We start from the raw sequence: 20,144 nt of genomic DNA, 5'->3' as shown, positions 1-20,144 counted from the left end.
ATTTTCAAAGTCCCAGGTTTGGGAAACACTGCTTTAAGATGAGATCTGTTTGCCTTGCCTACAAATATCACCTTGTTTTACCGTGGTTTGGGGACAAGATCCACATAGGGATACCGCATCAAGCCATGATATTTTATTTGTAGCTTTGTATGTTGTGAACCCAGCCCAGGAGGTAGGGGATTTCTAATTCCAACAAGGATTAACCTTGCCAGACCCAGGAGTGGATGAGCTCACACATTCTGCAGCTTAAAACATAGTTAATGTTAAGATTCTTTTGAGATAGCCAGAATGTCTGCCTAGTAGTAAGCTAGGAGTATATATGAATGTTGGCTTCCAAGCATGACAAACTTATTTTTTTATACAGTTACTAAGCAAAGAAAAGATAAATTTAATTCTGCAAAATGTCCCTATCAGATAAACTGTATGCAATTTACTCAGAAACGCTGGAATATTTTACCCTCAATATCCGAAAGCGGCTGATTACTCACTATTGTATTGCATTCAGTCAGACATTGGCCTACAGCAAAGGTCACTCCAGACCTGGGTTCAAATTCTCTACCTGACCTCAGAACTTGGGAGAGAAGGCAGTCAGGTTCCCTTAACCTAATATTGAAAAAGGCGGAATATTATATTTCCCTGGAACAGAAATGGAGAAACATGTTTTTTAGGCAGGAAACAGATTCCCTCCTAATAGCCCCCACCTTTGTCAATGGGGTATTAAAGGGCCTGAGCCAGTCCATTCTACATAACAAAGATCTCCCCTACTTCAGCTCCAGGGCAATGGGATTAAGGCATGATAGTATTAGCCCTTTACCCATCTAACCACAGGGCACCTGGGAAGAAGCGATGCTCAACCAAACTTGGGACTCAAAACGCAACCTAGAAGTTGCCCCTGCATGGTCCCATGGGAGTCTGACAACCAATCAGAATACAAGATCAAGATCAAAGGCCAGAGAGGGCAGAAAACCAGGGACTTTCAGCATCTCTGTGTCTCTTTTTTTCTTCTTCACCCAACATCTGGAAGCATGGGATTTCCCCCATTTTCTGTTCAGCAGCTCAAGCCATGTGATCCTGTCCACCATTAAACCATCTTTCCAAGCAGCCTCCAGGTTTCCAGTGTCTTTTTTCCCCACTTGGAAACTGAACCCAGAAGGACATTTCTTTCAACACTTTGAAAACATTTCATTGCTCATCCATGAAGCTTCTTCTGGGGAAAAAAACTGGAGAAGCTCCTTGGATGAGAAGAGAAACATTAAAAGAGAAAAACACCCAAGAAAATCCCTTTCAATGTTGGAAACAGGACCTCTAAGATACTCCCCATGTAGTTTCAACCAGTTGATCACACACCCTCTTTGGCCCTATGTAAATCCAAGTACTTTCAGAAGAAGGGCTGAAGCTCTTAACCTACATGAAATTCACCTCTTCCCCCCCTCCCCTCTGGCCCAGCAGAGAGCTTGCAGCTGCGGGGAGCTCCAAACTCATGTTTTCTTGGTGCTTTGCAGGATTTGGGCTGGCTGAAGAGGAAGCTGATTAGCTGCCTGGTCATCTCAGCCAGGTGAGAGGAGGTGGGCCTTTCAGGAGTTAGGATAAAAAGGGATCCTGGGTAGATGTTGGTCTTTTCTGCCAGCTTCCTAGAACAGACAAGGATGGGACCCTTACGGAATGTGGCCATTGTTTTAGCTTGTTGGCTAATTGGGGAAGCGGCCTCTTCGGACCACTGGGATTACATGCAGAGGTTTTCCAACACGCCTGATCCTAGGAGGCAGCTCTACCTGCCTTCTGGGGTTGAGACCTATCCTTCGGCTTGGGTAGATGCTTCCCAGGCACGAGCTTTGTCCCTCCTGTCCCCTGTGCTGGCCCAGTGTGAAGAGTCCCAGGTGGTGGTGACCGTGAAGAGAGACCTGTTTGGCACGGGGAGGCTCGTCCAGGTGGAGGACCTGACCTTGGGGCCAACTGGCTGCCAGCCCACCTCCTACGATGCTGCTGAGAACACCGTAATCTTCAGCGTAGGCCTCCATCAGTGTGGGAGTGTTTTGCAGGTAAAGGTTGAAAGGCTTTTTTTCTGCAAACCCAATCCTTGTTTCCTTAGGCAGGTGCCTAAATGTAGCCCTGATACTAGCCAGGATAACTAGGATAATGAGAATCAGAACAGAGCTGGAAGAGACCTTGGAGATCTTCTAGTCCAGCCCCCTGCTCAAGCAGGAGACCCTCATTTTCAGGACAAGTAAAACAGCTGGATTGCCCACAAGAACCACCAATGCTTTTCTTTCCTAGGTACTGTTCCCCCTCCCCGCTTTCCTTCCTTCCCCTTCCAGTCCTCTTTCTGTTCTGAAGTACCCAGTTATCTCTGGGAGTTGATAGAGGAATGCAGTTAAACCAGCATTATTGTCACAAGTTACAACTGGGCGGAAGTCACTTTCTGAAAGTGGGAAGGTGTAGAAAAGGCTTTCATTATTTTACACTGTCTCACCTGGGGCTTGTTTTACATTTGTTTGGCTGCTAGCTGCCTTAAAACACAGGGGAAACCAAGAATGAAAGAACTCTGAACAGACTTGGTGTGAGGCTTTCTTGCTATTCCATGTTTCTGCTGTTCCAAGATTTTGAAGAACCTGTGTTTTTCCCATGCCAAGAAACTCCCCGTTGCAAGCACTAAATTCACTTCTGGGTTAATTGCTGCATCTCGCATCTCATTTTTCCTTTCTCTAGATGACTCCGGAGTTTCTAGTCTACAGCATCAGCCTTCATTACAAGCCAACCCCTTCTCCTCACAGTGTGATTGTAAGAACCAGTCCGGTTGACGTCCCCATTGAGTGCCATTACCCAAGGTGAGCTCTCAAGAGGATGAAACTAATAAAAACGTGAGGTGGGCTTGGACTCTGTTAGAGAGGGTTACCTTGGGTGGGAGATGGGGACATCCTGTGGAATAAAAGAACCCAGCCATCTCCCCTCTAGCAAGTGGGTCCAAGCTAGTTTATCATAACTTGTAGACTCAAAGGTGTATTTTTTTCAAGAGGCATCTGGACATTCTTGTTTTTCTTTGAAGGTGTTTAGCTTTCAATCCAATTAGCTTCTTGGATGAGAATGTTGTGGCCCAGCAGAGCTGGCAGCAGATTCGGACAGTGGGGAGGTTGGGGAGGAACCTGGGACAGTCCTGGAATCTGGGGAAGGCTCTGAGGAGGCAGAGAGGGGTCCAAGACCATATGCCAGTTATCAGCTGCATTCAGAGTCAGACATTAATGAGGCAGACGAACAGCTGGAGCCTGTTTCCAGTGTGCGCATGCGCAGAGCTGCCAGACGAAGGGAACAATAGCAGTAGACTTATATACCGCTTCATAGGCCTTTCAGGCCTCTCTAAGCGGTTTTACAGAGAGTCAGCATATTGCCCCCAACAATCTGGGTCCTCATTTTACCCACCTCGGAAGGATGGAAGGCTGAGTCAACCCTGAGCCGGTGAGATTTGAACCGCTGACCTGCTGATCTAGCAGTAGCCTGCAGTGCTGCTTTTAACCACTGCGCCACCTTGGCTCTTACAGCTAAGGAATGACTTGTTCTCTGGGAGACCTTACCTGTCTGTCTCTCTATTTTCAGGAAAAACAATGTAAGCCTTAAGGCAATCAAGCCAACATGGATTCCATTCACGTCAACGATTTCTGCAGAAGAAAAACTCCGCTTCTCTTTACATTTGATGAATGGTAACTTCTTTTTATGTGGTTGCTAGGGGTGGGGAATGATTTGTTGGCTCATAATCACTTCCAGAAGCCCGCTCTTTCTTCGCTAGTTTTGTGAACATGAGGGCCCAAAGAAAGAGTACACCTTAACTGCGCACAAATAACTTTTTCATCATATTTTCATCAGGGAAACCATTTTTTAAAAAACTCTTGGTTTAAAAATTGATTCTGCTTTTGCATTGTGTTGTGCACAGGGCCAGATCATGCTTGTCTAACACTCATAGGTGCATGTGCCTTGCAAATGACGTTACACAATTGTACGTGTGTGCTTCCTCAATACACAATTTTGCATAGTTTCTGACTTTTTGTGGCATTTCCAGAGTTCCTAATAGTCTTTCAAATTCTGGGAGGAAAATGCAGATATCAGTGAGTGTACATTCGGGCTTCTGGATATTTCAGAAGACTGCAGCTGATTCAGGGGCCGCACAAAATTTAAAAATGGTTTGACACGGCGATATAAGAATTAAGATTGGGGTGCATACTCCTTTGCAGACAGGATAGATGGGAGAAAAAAGGACTCTCTGCCCTGATCTGAATTGGGTTCCCTAGATTGAAAGTTGCATCCAAGAAGTCTTTCCATGTTGGGTATGAGAATGATTTTGGTTTTCAGAGGGTTGGAGCGCGGAGAGAGCATCCAACGGCTACCAGTTGGGAGAAGTCATGTACATTCAGGCTCAAGTAATCGCAGAAAACCACACTCCTCTCCGACTCTTTGTGGATAGCTGTGTAGCCACGTTGAGCCCGGAGGCGGATTCCATTCCCCGCTATCCCATCATCGACTACAAGGGGTAAGAGACATAATCTTGCTTCCATATATGAAAATTGCTAATAAAGGAGAATATTTGTAGCTCTGGGTTGAAAGGGGGGGGGGTCCTTGATGATGATGTAGAGCCGAGGTGGCGCAGTGGTTAAATGCAGCACTGCAGGCTACTTCAGCTGACTGCAGTTCTGCAGTTCGGCTGTTCAAATCTCACCGGCTCAGGGTTGACTCAGCCTTCCATCCTTCCGAGGTGGGTAAAATGAGGACCCGGATTGTTGTTGGGGGCGATATGCTGACTCTGTAAACCGCTTAGAGAGGGCCGAAAGTCCTATGAAGCGGTATATAAGTCTAACTGCTATTGCTATTGCTATGTTATCTACTTTGGGCAACGAAGTGTCTGCAAGAAAGCAGCCAAGCTCGGAGGGCACCAAGAACCCTCATGAAAATGGCTAAATTTGTATGAGGAATTGGGTTTTCTCTTGTTACCTTGGCCTTTCTGGTCCCTGCTTGCAACGAAGTTCTTATTCTATGCTTGTGTCCACAAGGAAAAAAAGCCATCAACACATCACTCCTATCAAGGTTTGGGTTGTTAAATCTCCTTCAGGCTTACTTTTTTCTCATTTTTATATAGAAATTCTATCTTAACTTGAAGCGATGGTGTCAATTGCTTCAGTTTCTACCTGTGCCCTTGAGTGCTTGTTTGAGTTTGATGGTTAATCCTGCATGTAGTGTGGTTTTTATTGGCCGTTTCTGAGCCAAACCTGGGAGCATTTTTTTTGGGGGGGGGGGGATAAAGAGCAGACTCATAACGACATTAAACACAACAGGGTTCAGCTAGGCCTGTTGTCTGGAGATTGCACAAGGAGAGGAAAATGCCCTAAGGCAGTGGTTCCCAAACTTGGCAACTTTAAGACTTGTGGACTTCAACTCCCAGAATTCTCCAGCCAGCAGAGTTGAAGTCCACAAGTTGAATTCTGGGAGTTGAAGTCCACAAGTCTTAAAGTTGCCAAGTTTGGGAACCACTGCCTTAAGGTAACCAAGTGTGTCAAAAGTTAGGAAGCATGGTTGACAGATGTTGTGTCCTCCAGCTGCCTGATAGACGGACGAGATGATTCCAGCTCAACCTTCTTATCACCAAGGATCAGGGATGATGTACTCCAGTTCACAGTGGATGTCTTCCGTTTTAGCAAGGACACCCGAGATCTGGTAAGAGTCCTCCTTCTAAAGCCCAGCTCCTAACAGCAATATTTTTGAAGTTTCACTCTTGGCCATGCCCTAACCTAGGTTGAGCCACCTTTTTACCTTGTTCCTAGATCTACATCACTTGTCACTTGAAGGTGACTGCAGCTACTCAAGTTCCTGATCTTGAGAACAAAGCTTGTTCCTTCCGTCCAGCTACGAACAGGTAAGCAACGGATCAATATTTGAACTTAAGACATCAACTATCAGTAATTCAGGATATAGTCAAGTATCTAACCTTTGGTCTATTAAGAGGGGAAGATATTTAATATTGGAGAAGAGATTGGACTGCCATCTGTCAGAAATGGTGTAGGCCCTGCACTGTAGGGTCTCCTGCCTAGGCAGGGGGTTGGACTAAATGGCCTTCAAGGTCCCTTCCAACTCTGACTCTAAGTAAATATTGGCGCACCCTTACAGGAAGTGTTTCCCTTTGGCTTGTTTTTCACCACAGTTGGGCTCCAGTTGAAGGCAACACAGATATTTGCTCCTGCTGTGAAACCCAGAAATGTGTTCAAACTTTCGGTCAAGGCAGCAGATCCTGGGACCAAGGGGGAAGAAGACTGGGCAGAGATGTGGCTGCTAAATTGGGTATGTAGTCAAGGTTTGGTAGAGGGAAAGAGCTATTCCCTTGGATGATATTCAGAAGTAGTTGCTCTGTTTCTGGAAATATTAGATGGGGGACAATCATGTCCAATTCTCAGAGATCGACTGGACAAGTCCCTGCAGTTTTCTCGGCAAGGTTTTCCATAAGTAGTTTGCCATTGCCTCTTTCCTAAGGCTGAGAGAAAGTGACTGGCCCTCCCAGGACTGCCATCCTGCTATGCCATGCTTCACTGGCTGCCAGCCTGCCATTCCAAGAGCCAAGGTGGCGCAGTGGTTAAATGCAGCACTGCAGGCTACTTCAGCTGACTGCAGTTCAGCAGTTCAGCTGTTCAAATCCCACCTGCTGCCGCCTGCTGCCAATTACCTCCACTAGACCAATCAGATCCCACAGACTAGGCCTCCTCCGAATTCCATCCGCCGGCCAGTGTCGACTGGCGACTACCCGGAGGAGAGCCTTCTCTGTGGCTGCTCCGACCCTCTGGAACGAACTCCCCGTGGAGATTCGAACCCTCACCACCCTCCAGGCCTTCCGCAAAGCCCTTAAAACCTGGCTGTTCCGACAGGCCTGGGGCTAAAGAGCTGTTGCCCCCGTCTCGAATGGTATGACTGTTGCATGTTTTAAATTATGCATTGTTGTGTCGCTTTAATTTTTGTTTGTATCCCCCTTCCCTGGTTTGAGTTGTGAGCCGCCCTGAGTCCCCTTCGGGGGGGAAAAGGGCGGCATATAAATAAAATAAACATTCAACATTCAAACATTAAATAAACTAGGCTCAAGGTTGACTCAGCCTTCCATCCTTCCGAGGTGGGTAAAATGAGGACCCAAATTGTTGTTGGGGGCAATATGCTGACTCTGTAAACCGCTTAGAGAGGGCTGAAAGCCCTATGAAGCGGTATATAAGTCTAAGTCTAACTATTGCATATCCAACAGCGGGGGGGGGGGGGGGAGCCTCAAGGTGGGATAAAGGAGAAGTTAGCAGGAACGGAAACGAAACTACTCAACAGAGCCACTGGCCATTCCAATGTCACACTATTCGGAATGCAGCACCATCCAGCCCACAAAACCAGGGGGACTGTTATCAGAACAGAGATTACCAGGGGGAAGGATGGGATCAAGGGAAAATTAACCATATGCTTTGGGCATGAAAAATTCAGATCCGGCTTTGCTCTCTGTAACCACTTGGTTTTAGTAAAGGCTACTTTCCTTAACAATGGATTTGGGAGAGTTTCTTTTCTAACTGACCAAGTTGGGATGGGCCCAAGGGTCGCACAACTAGCTTTGTACCTAAGCCGGGACTAGAACTCACAGTCTCCCAGTTTCTAGCCTGACGCCTTAACCACGACACCAAATTGGCACTCGCTATATTACCGTCAATGTCTTGTGAATCTTGTTCTCGTGCAGATAAATCGAAGGAGGCAGATGCTGACGTGATGCTGGGTCCCATCCTCATTCTTGACTCGTACATGACTTCTAGAACTCCTCCTGACAATCAAAATAAGTTGAGCTTATCAGCAGAACATGGTACAGTATCATGTTGATTATGGAGTCCAAACATTGCATTAATCCATGGTGTGTTAACTAACCATAACTGGGTATATTCACACTGCTTGCTAAATCAGAGGTGTACATTGTAACCTCGGGACCAGATTAGTCGCCAGAGCATTTCTATGTCATCACATTCCTTTAATATGCCGGTCAAACCGTTACTTCCACTTGGACTTAGTATTAACTGCATGAAATTTAGTGAAATTCTATATAATTGTTTTACTTGAAGCCAGAAAGATGGACTCAGTGGAAGTCAACAGTAATCTTGTCCAGTTGTAAATCTGCAGGAAACTTTTGTTTAGATCTTTTGACAGGAGCAGATTCTCAGAGCAGAAATTTGGGATAAAAAGTAACCTCAATGGCACTGGCTTGTCATTAAGTTCCACTCTTTAGATTTGTAGAGAAGTAAAACCAGAATGTTCAGCTCTTCATTTCCTGCGGTGTACGATTCTTTATTTTTAGTTTTCAGTGCAAAAAAAAAACCTGTTTTACGAGAATCCCATACTGTTTTTTCCCCCCTTCTTTTCAGGTTTCTTCCAAATTCCTTGGATGCTGGTGGGGATCATCTTGATAGCCCTTACTACATGCTTGGCCCTGACCACTCTAGGAATCTTTTGTACTAGGAAAAGACGTTATAATTCTTCTTAAGATGTTATGCAGTGTGGAAAGATGTTAAAATAAACTAATCAAAGCGTTAAAAAAGACTTGTTCCCCCCCCCTCTCCCTACACCTTGTTCAATAAACAAGTATATGTGCTTGCATAGAAAACATCTCTGAGCATCAAAACAAAGATTAGAGGATTTTTGTCCTCCTAAGATTGGGCTCACTTGAAAAAATAATTTGGAATTCCTTTGGATCTCACAAAGCCACTGAAGGATCAGATGATGGAATGTATGTCCAGGTGATGCCCTGGAGATCAGAGGAGATAGGACCCAGGTATGGATGGAATGGACATGAGAGTGAGGAATATGAATTCTGATAAAATGTTTCCTCTTCTCTTCATTTCTTTGCCGGGACAATTAAGAGCTTTGCTCCTTCCTGTCTCTCACATTGCAAAGGGGGGAGGGGGAGTGGGCTGCTGCCTCAAAGAAAAAAATTTAACTGCTTTTACTTTGCTCTGTGGAAGAAGGTGGGAGTCATGGGGGGGGGGGGGCTGCCTCAGATAAAACAGTTTGTTCTGCTCTGCAATAGGAGGGGGTGGGCTACACGTTAACAGCCAGACAGAAGTTAATACCTAACCACTAGCCAGGATATTAAGAACAAGAATAGCTCGCTTATAAGAAAACGCCCAAAACCCATATAGCTGGCACAGTTTGCAAGATACCTGTGACTTGGGGTGACATTCAGCTATTTAACATAACAAGAGTAAGGGTTTAAGAGGTGGCGCAGTGGTTAAATGCAGCACTGCAGGCTACCTCAGCTGACTGCAGTTCTGCAGTTCGGCTGTTCAAATCTCACCAGCTCAGGGTTGACTCGGCCTTCCATCCTTCCGAGGTGGGTAAAATAAGCCGGATTATTGGCGGCAATATGCTGACTCTGTAAACCGCTTAGAGAGGGCTGAAAGCCCTATGAAGCGGTATATAAGTCTAACTGCTATTGCTATTAAGGGGGCTGAAATCCAAATAACCAATATTATCTGTTAAGCATGCATTATTAGGGGAAAGGCAAAGGGTTGAATGCTACCATCTCTTGACTATAAAAACTGTTCCAAGATTCTAACCATAGCCCTTCCTTGGTTAGCTTTTCAAACCGGGGTCCTTATATCTTGGTACCAAAATAGAAGTATAATTCTGTGTCACGCCTTGTGTCTGGTAACTTATCGGCTTCGACACCAAGCAAGAGCCCAATATTGGGGACAACACCACCACTTATCTCTGCCATTAATTAAAGCAGTACTTGGTTCACCCACCCCCACCCCAAGGCTTCAATTGAATTTCAGTTGCATTCACTTTTAGGATCTGAACGAGACTTTCTTGTAACTCTCATTCAGTCCTGTATGGGTCTTCCTAAGGTTACAGTCTAATGTTAGGTTAGGACAGTGTTTCTCAACCTTGGCAACTTGAAGATGTCTGGACTTCAACTCCCAGAATTCCCCAGCCAGCATTCGCTGGCTGGGGAATTCTGGGAGTTGAAGTCCAGACATCTTCAAGTTGCCAAGGTTGAGAAACACTGGGTTAGGACATGACTTGTTTCAAAGTATTTTAATAAGGCATGTGCAAAATCAAGTTGTGGCTTAAATGAAGTTTGGGTTTCACGTTCTAGGTACACTCAGCTTAAATCTTTAATATCAATTCATAGAATTTCCTGAAAATAAAACATTAAAAAAAAATAGAAGATGGAAACTGGCTCCCCCCCTCCCCCCCAACAATGGATTGCCTCTCAGCCCCTGTTTAAAAGTTCACCCCTCAAAATATCAGCTCCTCTTATCATGAGGTGGCGCAGTGGTTAGGGTGCAGTACTGCAGGCTACTTCAGCTGACTGTTATCTGCAGTTTGGCAGTTCAAATCTTACCAGGCTCAGGGTGGACTCAGCCTTCCATCCTTCCGAGGTGGGTGAAATGAGGACCCGGATTGTTGTTGGGGGCAATATGCTGACTCTGTAAACCGCTTAAAGAGGGCTGAAAGCCCTATGAAGCGGTATATAAGTCTAACTGCTATTGCTATTGCTATGCCAGGATTTTATTTATTTTTTTAAAAATGTATTGGCCAAACAGCTGCAATGAACTCTGGGCAGCATGCAGAACTGAAAAATATAAAAACAGCTTGAAATATTAAATTGGATTCGTTTTGCAGATTGGGGAGGAGTAGAGTGAAAAGCAGAGTAGGGCTGGACTTGGAATTTTCATGTGACTTTACGAACGAGGCAGGGCTGTGTGGCAAAACGTTGCCCCTCATTTCAAACAAAAATCCAAGATACAAAAACAATAACTCTGTTTTGTACTATAATGGGCAGCCAGGCAAACCTCCCCAAAGTCCCTTTTATATATTGAATTGGTAACAGACAATGGAAAGGCTGAAATCTTGAAAAGAGGGCTAATACACGCGTTAGCCTGCAGTCCCCACGGTCAACGGGACACGTGTTGCCATAACAACCAGCAAGAGCCGCTGAGGGAAGGAAAACTCTTCAGGGATTGGCTAAAATGAAGCAGGCTGGGGGGGACGGGGGAACAAGCTCTTCAGGGATTGGCCAGAAAGAAGTAAAAAAATCGAGGAAGCGCTTCAGGGATTGGCTAGGAAGAAGTGAAAAAAAACAACCAAGGAAGCGCTTCAGGGATTGGCTAGAAAGAAGTGAAAACAAGGAAGCTCTTCAGGGATTGGGTAGAAAGCAGACAGCTGGAAAAACAGAAGTTTTTCCCGGATTGGCTAGAAGGAAAGTCAGGTGATGCAAGGGAAAGCTCTTCAGAGATTGGGTGGCAGAGAGAAGTCAGGTGACTCGCTTTGCATAGGAAGGGAGGGGGAGTTGCTCAGGGCAGGGGAAAATGGTGAGTGGGAGGGTGAAAAGCGCGCGGGAGGGGGAGGGTTATTGCTAGCAAGGGGAAAGGGGGGGGGGGCGGATGTTATTTTAAAGAATTAGAAGTTGAAAGCCCAGATCTTTATATGAAAAATTGGAGCAAGTTCAGAAGTGTATTTGGCAGTGCAAAATCTCAATAAAATGGGTGGACTTCAATTCCCAGAATTCCCCCAGCCAGTTTGCATTTTTAGGAGTTGAAGTCAACCTATGCTGGCTGGAGGAATTCTGGGAGTTAGAGTCCATGCATACTAGATAGAGGGATTCTGGGAGTTGAAGTCCATGCATGCTAGATAGAGGGATTCTGGGAGTTGAAGTCCATGCATGCTAGATAGAGGGATTCTGGGAGTTGGAGTCCATGCATGTTAGATAGGGGAGAATTCTGGGAGTTGAAGTCCGTGCATGCTAGATAGGGGAGAATTCTGGGAGTTGAAGTCCATGCATGCTAGATAGAGGGATTCTGGGAGTTAGAGTCCATGCATGCTAGATAGAAGGATTCTGGGAGTTAGAGTCCATGCATGCTAGATAGAGGGATTCTGAGAGTTGAAGTCCATGCATGCTAGATAGGGGAGAATTCTGGGAGTTGGAGTCCGTGCATGCTAGATGAAGGGATTCTGGGAGTTGAAGTCCACCCATCTTAAAGTTGCTGTGATTGAAAAGTACTCAATTTTTGTTTCTTCCTGCCAGAGGTTTAGATTCTGTGGAGATTTGGACTGTCCTGATTGGGTCTTGGCAGAAATTAGTACTTTGGCTAAAATAGTAAGTGATTTTTTTTTTGTCCCTTTGAGTTCCATGAATATTTTAATTACTCTAAGGCAGTGTTTCTCAACCTTGTCAACTTGAAGATGTCTGGACTTCAACTCCCAGAATTCCCCAGCCAGCGAATGCTGGCTGGGGAATTCTGGGAGTTGAAGTCCAGACATCTTCAAGTTGACAAGGTTGAGAAACACTGCTCTAAGGTATGGGGGTGCTAGCATTTTACTTGTAACTGGATTTGCCCCATTGCAAGATTTTGCCTGACAATTACCTTTCTCCAAGGGAGGAGTTTAAAAAAAATCAAGATGATGGTTATGATACACTTTTGTCTTTTTTTTTCCAGTCTTCGGTGAAACTCAAGCTGATCTGTGCACAGGTTCTGAAGGATGTGCTTGGAGAGGGCATTGATGTGAGTTCATTCTGAATCCCTTTTGTGGATGCTTTCCAAACTTGGTTTGCATAAATCCAGAATCAGAAAAAACAGAGGCACTTTCAGATTAAACAGTTCCAGTTAATTTTTAAATAATAGATTCATAAATCAGCTGCCCCATTCATATCTGGGTTTCGAGCTCCCCGTGGAGATTCGAACCCTCACCACCCTCCAGGCCTTCCGCAAAGCCCTTAAAACCTGGCTGTTCCGACAGGCCTGGGGCTAAAGAGCTTTTGCCCCCCTTCTCGAATGGTATGGTTGTTGTGTGTTTTTAAATTTTGTATTGTTATGTTTGTCTTTTTATCCCCCTGTCTGTACCCCCTTCCCTGACTGAATTGTGAGCCGCCCTGAGTCCCCTTCGGGGAAAAGGGCGGCATATAAATGTAATAAATCCAATCCAATCCATGGCAATTGAGGAGTGCTTAAATTGGAGGTTCCCAAAAGATATTCTGTAAATTGAAAATTCTGTGATGGATTACAAACGATGTTTTTTTATTGGGACTTCCCAGTATTACGTTTGAGCTGAGCCAAGCTAAAAATTGCTCTTTTGTCTCCTGCAGTATGACAAAATCCTGAAGTTAACATCAGATGCCAAGTTTGGTGAGTATCCTTCCCTTCTATGTCCAAGGACTAAGTTAGGATACAGCTAAGCCATTTCTTACCCTGCCAATATTTCTCAACTGAAATTTGAGAATAAGGATTGCATTTATTTCCTTAGTATTGGTGCTGAAAGCATATTTGTGCATGTGGTATGCATAAAGGGTGTGTGGTTCCTTACTTCAACTGGTATCTTTTTGCAAGAGACTTACAAAGTTGGTCATCTCCGAGCATCCAGCAAAATATTTCAGGTCCTATACAGCTATCTCTGCCTTACATGTTCATCTTTGAATTCCATATTAGAGACCGGCGGCGAATGTGGTCACCTCATGGCTGCTGCTGTGTTTCAGTATTTTCATTTTAGCACATGAGCTCAAAAGCCCGACTGGGCATTATCCGGGGAGGTCTTATTTTTGGAGAAACAAGAGTAGTTACTTACCAACAGTGGTGGGTTTCAAAAATTGTTCGAACCTACTCTGTGGGTGTGGTCTCCTTTGTGGGAGTGGCTTGCCGCCCATGTGACCGGATGGGAGTGGCTTGCCGCCCATGTGACCGGATATGAAGATGCTGACGACACTTGTCAGAACCATCTTAAATTCCCCAACACACAGCACTGGCATGCATAAGAATATGATGTAAACTTGTTTTTTAAAAGGCATCTTTGGTTTGCGTTAAAACAACTTCAACACACACAATGTTCTGATTGCACCACAAACGCAGTAGTCATCCTTACCTTTCACAGAGCCACTGAGTTTTATAAATAGGAGCATGATAGTGTAGAATAATCATATCCAGGGACCAGTGGTGGGTTTCAAAAAATTTTGGAACCTCTTCTGTAGGTGTGGCCTGCTTTCCGGGTCCACTGGTGGAACCTCTTCTAACCGGTTCAGTAGATTTGACGAACCGGTTCTACCGAATAGGTGCGAACTGGTAGGAACCCACCTCTGCTTACCAAGCACATCTAAATTATATTAAAGTAACCAAAATATTTTTACAATCCCCAAGTTTTGAGCAGCCCTAATGTTTGGAAATTGAAACTTGAAAAATTAGACATGCCCTTGGACTCCCGGAATTACCTAGCCAGCCATGTAATTGACATAGACTGTGGTTAAGTGCTTTTCCAAAACATTGATCCCAAATTGTGAAGGAAATGTTTCAGCAAACCTACATTCACGGTTCTGGAACAATTCATGGCCTTGGACTAATGATAGAGGGCTGTTTTTCTACCTTAGCAACTTTAAAGACGTGTGGACTTCAGCTCCCAGAATTCCCCAGCCAAGATAAGTCCCTGAAAACATGATTTAGACAGCTGCGTTTCCTTTCTTTTCCGCTGTGCAGAATCGGGCGATGTGAAAGCCACTGTCGCTGTTCTCGCCTTCATTCTCTCCAGTGCCGCCAAATACAATGTGGACTCTGAGTCTCTCTCCAGCGAACTTCAACAGCTGGGGCTGCCCAAAGGTGATTATCCAGTTGTTGCTTTTCAAAACATAAAAAATGTTAACAGTTCCTCAGAGCTACCTCTAACCCTAAATAAAAACTCAGAAGTTGACGAAGTAGAAATGCAGAGGGAGAATGAAATTAGGCATATGCTCTTATGAAGTAGAGGAAAAATTCTGAATAACTTGAAAATTTGCATGGTGAGTGGGAGGGTGAAAGGCCGAGGTGCGCAGTGGTTAGGGTGCAGTACTGCAGGCCACTTCACCTGACTGTTATCTGCAGTTCGGCGGTTCTAATCTCACCGGCTCAAGATTGACTCAGCCTTCCATCCTTCCGAGGTGGGTAAAATGAGGACCCAGATTGTTGGGGGCAAGAGGCTGACTCTGTAAACCGCTTAGAGAGGGCTGTAAAAGCACTATGAAGCGGTATATAAGTCTATGGGCTATTGTACACCTTCCTTCCTTCCCTTCCTTCCCTCCCTCCCTGTGGATAGAATGCAGCATTGCAGGCTGACTCTGCCCATAGTCTGGAGTTCGATCCTGACTGGCTCAAGGTTGACTCAGCCTTCCATCCTTCCGAGGTGGGTGAAATGAGGACCCAGACTGTGGGGGCGATATGCTGACTCTGTAAACCGCTTAGAGAGGGCTGAAAGCCCCATGAAGCAGTATATAAGTCTAACTGCTATTTCAGCTGACTGTTATCTGCAGTTCAGCAGTTCTAATCTCACCGGCTCAAGGTTGACTCAGCCTTCCATCCTTCCGAGGTGGGTGAAATGAGGACCCAGACTGTGGGGGCGATATGCTGACTCTGTAAACCGCTTAGAGAGGGCTGAAAGCCCTATGAAGCGGTATATAAGTCTAACTGCTATTGCTATTTTCCGTTTCTAACTGGTTGAATTTTGAGAGGAGGGCAGGATTAAATAAGGTTTAAATGGTCGGACGATTTGGATTCACTAAGCTGACCTCTTGATTGCAGAGCACGCGGCTGGATTGTGTCGGTCCTACGAGGAGAAACAGAGCTCTCTCCAGGACAGCCTCAGGAAAGGCAGCCTGAGATGTAAGTTGAGCTCCTTTGCCGGTTCCAAAAGGGAAGGTAACTTTGGGGAAACTGTCCTCTGCAGCCTTTCCCCCCTCCCCCCGCCCCCCAGTCTGAGATGTTTCTGCTTACTAGTGGGAAGATTTTTCAGCACCACGAGGGGCTCACAGATGGATTGGAGAAACATTCTGTAAAATGCCAACAAGGCTGAACCACCTCGTCAAGGAACATACAAAGCTGCTCTTCATAGACTGGAATTTTCAGAGCACTTGGTAGTTACAGATAGTCCTTGACTTATGACCAGACACTTAGCGACTGTTTGAAGTTATGACAGACCCTGAAAAAAAAAAGGATTTACAACCCAGGTTCAAAATTCTGATGCCTGGATCCCACCCTCTGTGGTCACATGACTGCATTTTGGGCACTAAGCAACCAGCCCGCGTTTAGGACCATTGGGAAGGCAGATTTAATACGGTTTCTGGTGCAAATACCGTATTTGATTTGGATTTTTTAAAACATGTTCCTGTTTCTTCTCTTTTGCAAGTAGCAGGTAAAACAAGAATTTAAAATTGCAGTGGATTTTGGAAGCTGCTATAATCGGTGATTGGGTGAATTCCTTGGCAGTGCCCCTGACCCATTCAAGAGGACTAGTGCCTTGCACAATGTGCCTAAAAGTTTTGATTCTTTCTGCCTGCAGTGAATTGCCTGGATTCTGTTTCGTGGAGAGTGGATTACACGCTTAGTTCCAGCGAGCTCCAGCAGGTCAACGAGCCAGTCGTTCATCTCAAGCTGAACGTGAGAAATGTCGACCAAAAAGTGACAGAGCCTGTGGCAATGACGTTGTCGGCCGATAAATTTCGTGTCTTACTTGCTGGTGAGAAGCGAAACATTTCCACAGCTTGGAGAGGGTCAGGGGTTGCTGGTTTCTGCCAGAGCTTTATAACACGCAAGGCATCAGGAAATCACTTAGCTCTGTTTAAAGAGACAAAACATTCCGATTTATCTTTTAAAATCTCCAAAGGCAGCAGACCTGAATCCCTCACCTTTCCATCTGCTTCTTCCTAGCCACTGAAATGGGCATTTTGTAGAGGAAGCAGAAGTCAGAAGTCAAGGCTGCTTTATCTCACAGCAGATGGATGGATGGATGGATGGATGGATGGATGGATGGATGGATGGATGGATGGATGGATGGATAGATAGATAGATAGATAGATAGATAGATAGATAGATAGATAGATAGATAGATGATAGATATAATGAGAAAGAAGATAGGAGAGAGAGAAGATAGGAGAGAGGATAGATAGATAGATAGATAGATAGATAGATAGATAGATAGATAGATAGATAGATAGATAGATAGATAGATAGAAGATAGGAGAGAGAGAAGATAAAGAGAGAGTAGATAGATAGATAGATAGATAGATAGATAGATAGATAGATGATAGATAATGAGAGAGAAGATAGATTGATAGATAGATAGATAGATAGATAGATATAGATAATGAGAGAGAAGATAATGAGAGAGAAGATAGATAATGAGAGAAGATAGATGATAGATAGATAGATAGATAGATAGATAGATAGATAGATAGATAGATAGATAGAGATAGATAGGAGAGAGAGAAGATAGATAGATAGATAGATAGATAATGAGAGAGAAGATAATGAGAGAGAAGATAGATAATGAGAAGATAGATGATAGATAGATGATAGATAGATAGATAGATAGATAGATAGATAGATAGATAGATAGATAGATAGATAGATAGATATAGATAGATAATGAGAGAGAAGATAGATAGATGATAGATAGATAGATAGATGATAGGTAGATAGATAGATGGATAGATAGATAAAAAAGAAATAAACGGGGCAGTTCTTTAATAATCTGAAGTGGGATACAGCACAATTCTGGTGAAAATTGCTCAGGGTGCTCCATTTTAGTAGCATCCCAGAGTCAGAGGGCAATCTCTGTCCCCAGCCTCCATCTGCTCAACGTCATTCCTGACCGGACATAGATCAAAACCTTTCAAATTAGGAATTTCATGGGAGCAAAGGCAAAGTACTTATTTATCAGGTTTCTGTATTGTATTTGAGCGATTCTGGGTGACTTCTGGGGGCTCTTAGGCCACTTAACTTGCTGCTAGGATCCTTTCTTCTTTTTTTAACCTCCTATTTTCCCTCCTCAGAACTAAAACAGGCTCAGGCCATCATGAAAACACTGGAATAAGGAGCTCCGGATACTCTCAGGACTAGTCCGAAGAAGGAAGCTTCCTTTTGACCGCAAGCCAAAATGTCTCCATTGGATAGTGATCTCCCAGTCTATCAGATGCAAGCAAAACAACCAGATGGGGTTTAATGTCCATTTCCCACTAGGCTAGACCAGCAAAACCAGCGGGGAGGTCTGGTGATATAGGGACTTATCTCGGTCACAAACATCCAACTTCTGCCCTAAGAGAAGAATTTTTATGGGTTTTTTTTTTTTCATTTGAGCTTCAGTTGTCAAGGGAAACATAACATAGATTTTTGCTTTTACGGCCCTGCTCAAAAATATAAAAATGCTCCCTTCTTTGTTTTTATTTCCCTGTATTTTGTTGAACGGCAGAAAATTAAATCCCATCCATATGGCAATAGCTCTCTTTGTCCAGTCTTTGTATAGGGCAAGGCTGGTGGCCTCATTTGCTTTGGGATGGAAATGAATTTTTTTTAAAAATAAACGTTTTGATGTTCGTTTGTTTGAAGGTTTGAGTCCCGAGCGAAGCACATCCCCAAATTTGTTGAAATCTGTATTTTTCCAACCTCAGCAACTGTTAAAAGACGTGTGGACTTCAGCTCCCAGAATTCTCCAGCCAGCATTGAATCCACACATCCTGGCTAGGAAGTTGTGGGAGTTGAAGTCCACGCATCTTAAAAGATGATGGTTGAGAAACAATGCTGGTTTAAACGAAATGCCATCCCCCTGTTGTTCAAGCCAATCGCATTCTGGCTTAATAGTGTAAAAATGTTTGAACAAAGACCAGAGAAATTCAGGTTGACTTGCTTCCATACCCCACAGAAACTTAAGTACATGGGTAAATTCTAGATCAGTGTTTCTCAACCTTGGCAACTTGAAGATGTCTGGACCTCAACTCCCAGAATTCCCCAGCCAGCGTTCGCTGGCTGGGGAATTCTGGGAGTTGAAGTCCAGACATCTTCAAGTTGCCAAGGTTGAGAAACACTGTTCTAGATAGTTGCTTCTCAGCCCAGCCTACCTTACTGGGTTGTTGTTAGGGGTGGGTGAGGAGGCTGAAGGAAGCTTCTTTGATCTCCCTGAAAAATTATTATATATCAAATAAATGAATAAGCTAAGTGGGCATTTGATTTGGCCAGTCCTAATGGCAGTACATGTCTCTCACCTATCACACACAGTTTTGACACCAATATCATCCCTGGGGATCCCAGGACAAGCCTACAAAATGGTTTTATAAGTTTAAATGACGTCTGTTCTTTTATTGGTTTCTTTCATATAAGTATATATGTATGCAATTACTGATGCTTGTTTAATAGCAATAGCAATAGCAGTTAGACTTATATACCGCTTCATAGGGCTTTCAGCCCTCTCTAAGTGGTTTTCAGAGTCAGCATATCGCCCCCACAGTCTGGGTCCTCATTTTACCCACCTCGGAAAGATGGAAGTCTGAGTCAACCTTGTTTAAGATTTATTTCTCCCAACATCTTGAAGTTCTTGATAGATTTTTTTTTTAATTTGGTTTGTTTAGTATGGTTTGTTTAGCATTGTGATCATGGTTTCAATTGTTGTTATGCTTGCCAGCCACCCAGATTCTAATAAAGGAGAATATTTGCAACCCCAGGGTTGAATGTGGGCTCCCTGGTTCTCCCCGAGCATGGTGGTTTTCTTGCAGACATTTCACGAGCCAGCTAGGTAACATCATCAGGGCTACAAGAGAGACGGGCTTGTTGAGAGGAGGAGGACTGCAGAACCCCTGGTACTCTCTGAGCTTTGCAGACATTTCATGACCCAGCTAGGTAACATCATCAGTGCTCCCCCTGGTTAGAAGAGCCACTACTATACAATAATTTCAATACTATACATTGATCTGCGGGAAAGAAAAACGATTACTTTCATTAAACCGTCTTTGCCAAATCCACGCCACGCTGCCCGATGCCTCCCCTCCCCTCGTTGCAAGAATTCAAGACCCCCCTCCCCTTTCAACGAATGTCCCACGCCTGCGCATCGCTGCGCTAAACCCTTAATCCGAGAAGCGTGGGTGCCTTCCTCGGAAAACTACAGCTCCCAAGATGCTCCGGGGGGGAAAAGGTCCTCTCAGCCAATGGGAGCAGTGGGGGCGGTCTCCTGCGTTGCGCTAAACCCTTAATCCGAGAAGCGTGGGTGCCTTCCTCGGAAAACTACAGCTCCCAAGATGCTCCGGGGGGGAGGAAGAGCCTCAGCCAATGGGAGCAGAGGGGGGCGGTCCCCTGCGTTAACCCTTCACTGGCCGGAGCCGCGGA

At 44.7% G+C, this 20,144-nt stretch overlaps 2 protein-coding genes across 2 annotated transcripts; both read left to right on the top strand.

Moving 5' to 3' along the window:
• The first annotated feature begins 1,607 nt into the window (after nucleotides 1–1,607).
• LOC148048432 (zona pellucida sperm-binding protein 3-like) lies at nucleotides 1,608–8,605 on the top strand. The gene is made up of 9 exons (XM_087704033.1): nucleotides 1,608–2,039; nucleotides 2,707–2,825; nucleotides 3,589–3,692; nucleotides 4,339–4,516; nucleotides 5,577–5,694; nucleotides 5,802–5,893; nucleotides 6,179–6,315; nucleotides 7,730–7,849; nucleotides 8,403–8,605. Exons 1-9 carry the CDS (start codon nucleotides 1,608–1,610, stop codon nucleotides 8,519–8,521), a joined length of 1,419 nt encoding a protein of 472 aa, XP_087560159.1. The 3' UTR covers nucleotides 8,522–8,605.
• Nucleotides 8,606–11,255: 2,650 nt separating this feature from the next.
• On the top strand, nucleotides 11,256–18,093 carry COMMD4 (COMM domain containing 4; the record flags this gene model as incomplete). The annotated part of the gene is made up of 8 exons (XM_087707522.1): nucleotides 11,256–11,300; nucleotides 12,068–12,139; nucleotides 12,480–12,545; nucleotides 13,127–13,166; nucleotides 14,502–14,621; nucleotides 15,576–15,656; nucleotides 16,333–16,509; nucleotides 17,825–18,093. Coding segments are annotated over 8 exons (642 nt in total), but the record flags the coding sequence as incomplete, so codon positions are not given.
• Nucleotides 18,094–20,144: the final 2,051 nt, after the last annotated feature.

The sequence above is a fragment of the Thamnophis sirtalis genome, unplaced genomic scaffold (genome assembly GCF_051295495.1).
Source record: "Thamnophis sirtalis isolate CommonGarterSnake01/CBP01778 unplaced genomic scaffold, rThaSir2_p1.2 scaffold_2, whole genome shotgun sequence".
NCBI lineage: Eukaryota > Metazoa > Chordata > Lepidosauria > Squamata > Natricidae > Thamnophis > Thamnophis sirtalis.
This window is presented reverse-complemented; position numbering and strand designations above follow the sequence as displayed.

Excerpts from the sequence above, each read along its gene's own strand:
- LOC148048432 (XM_087704033.1), top strand. The coding sequence starts at position 1,608 with ATGTTGGTCTTTTCTGCCAGCTTCCTAGAACAGACAAGGATGGGACCC. Across the intron at positions 2,040-2,706 it reads AGTGTGGGAGTGTTTTGCAG|ATGACTCCGGAGTTTCTAGT; the intron begins GTAAAGGTTGAA and ends TCCTTTCTCTAG. Across the intron at positions 7,850-8,402 it reads GAGCTTATCAGCAGAACATG|GTTTCTTCCAAATTCCTTGG; the intron begins GTACAGTATCAT and ends CCTTCTTTTCAG.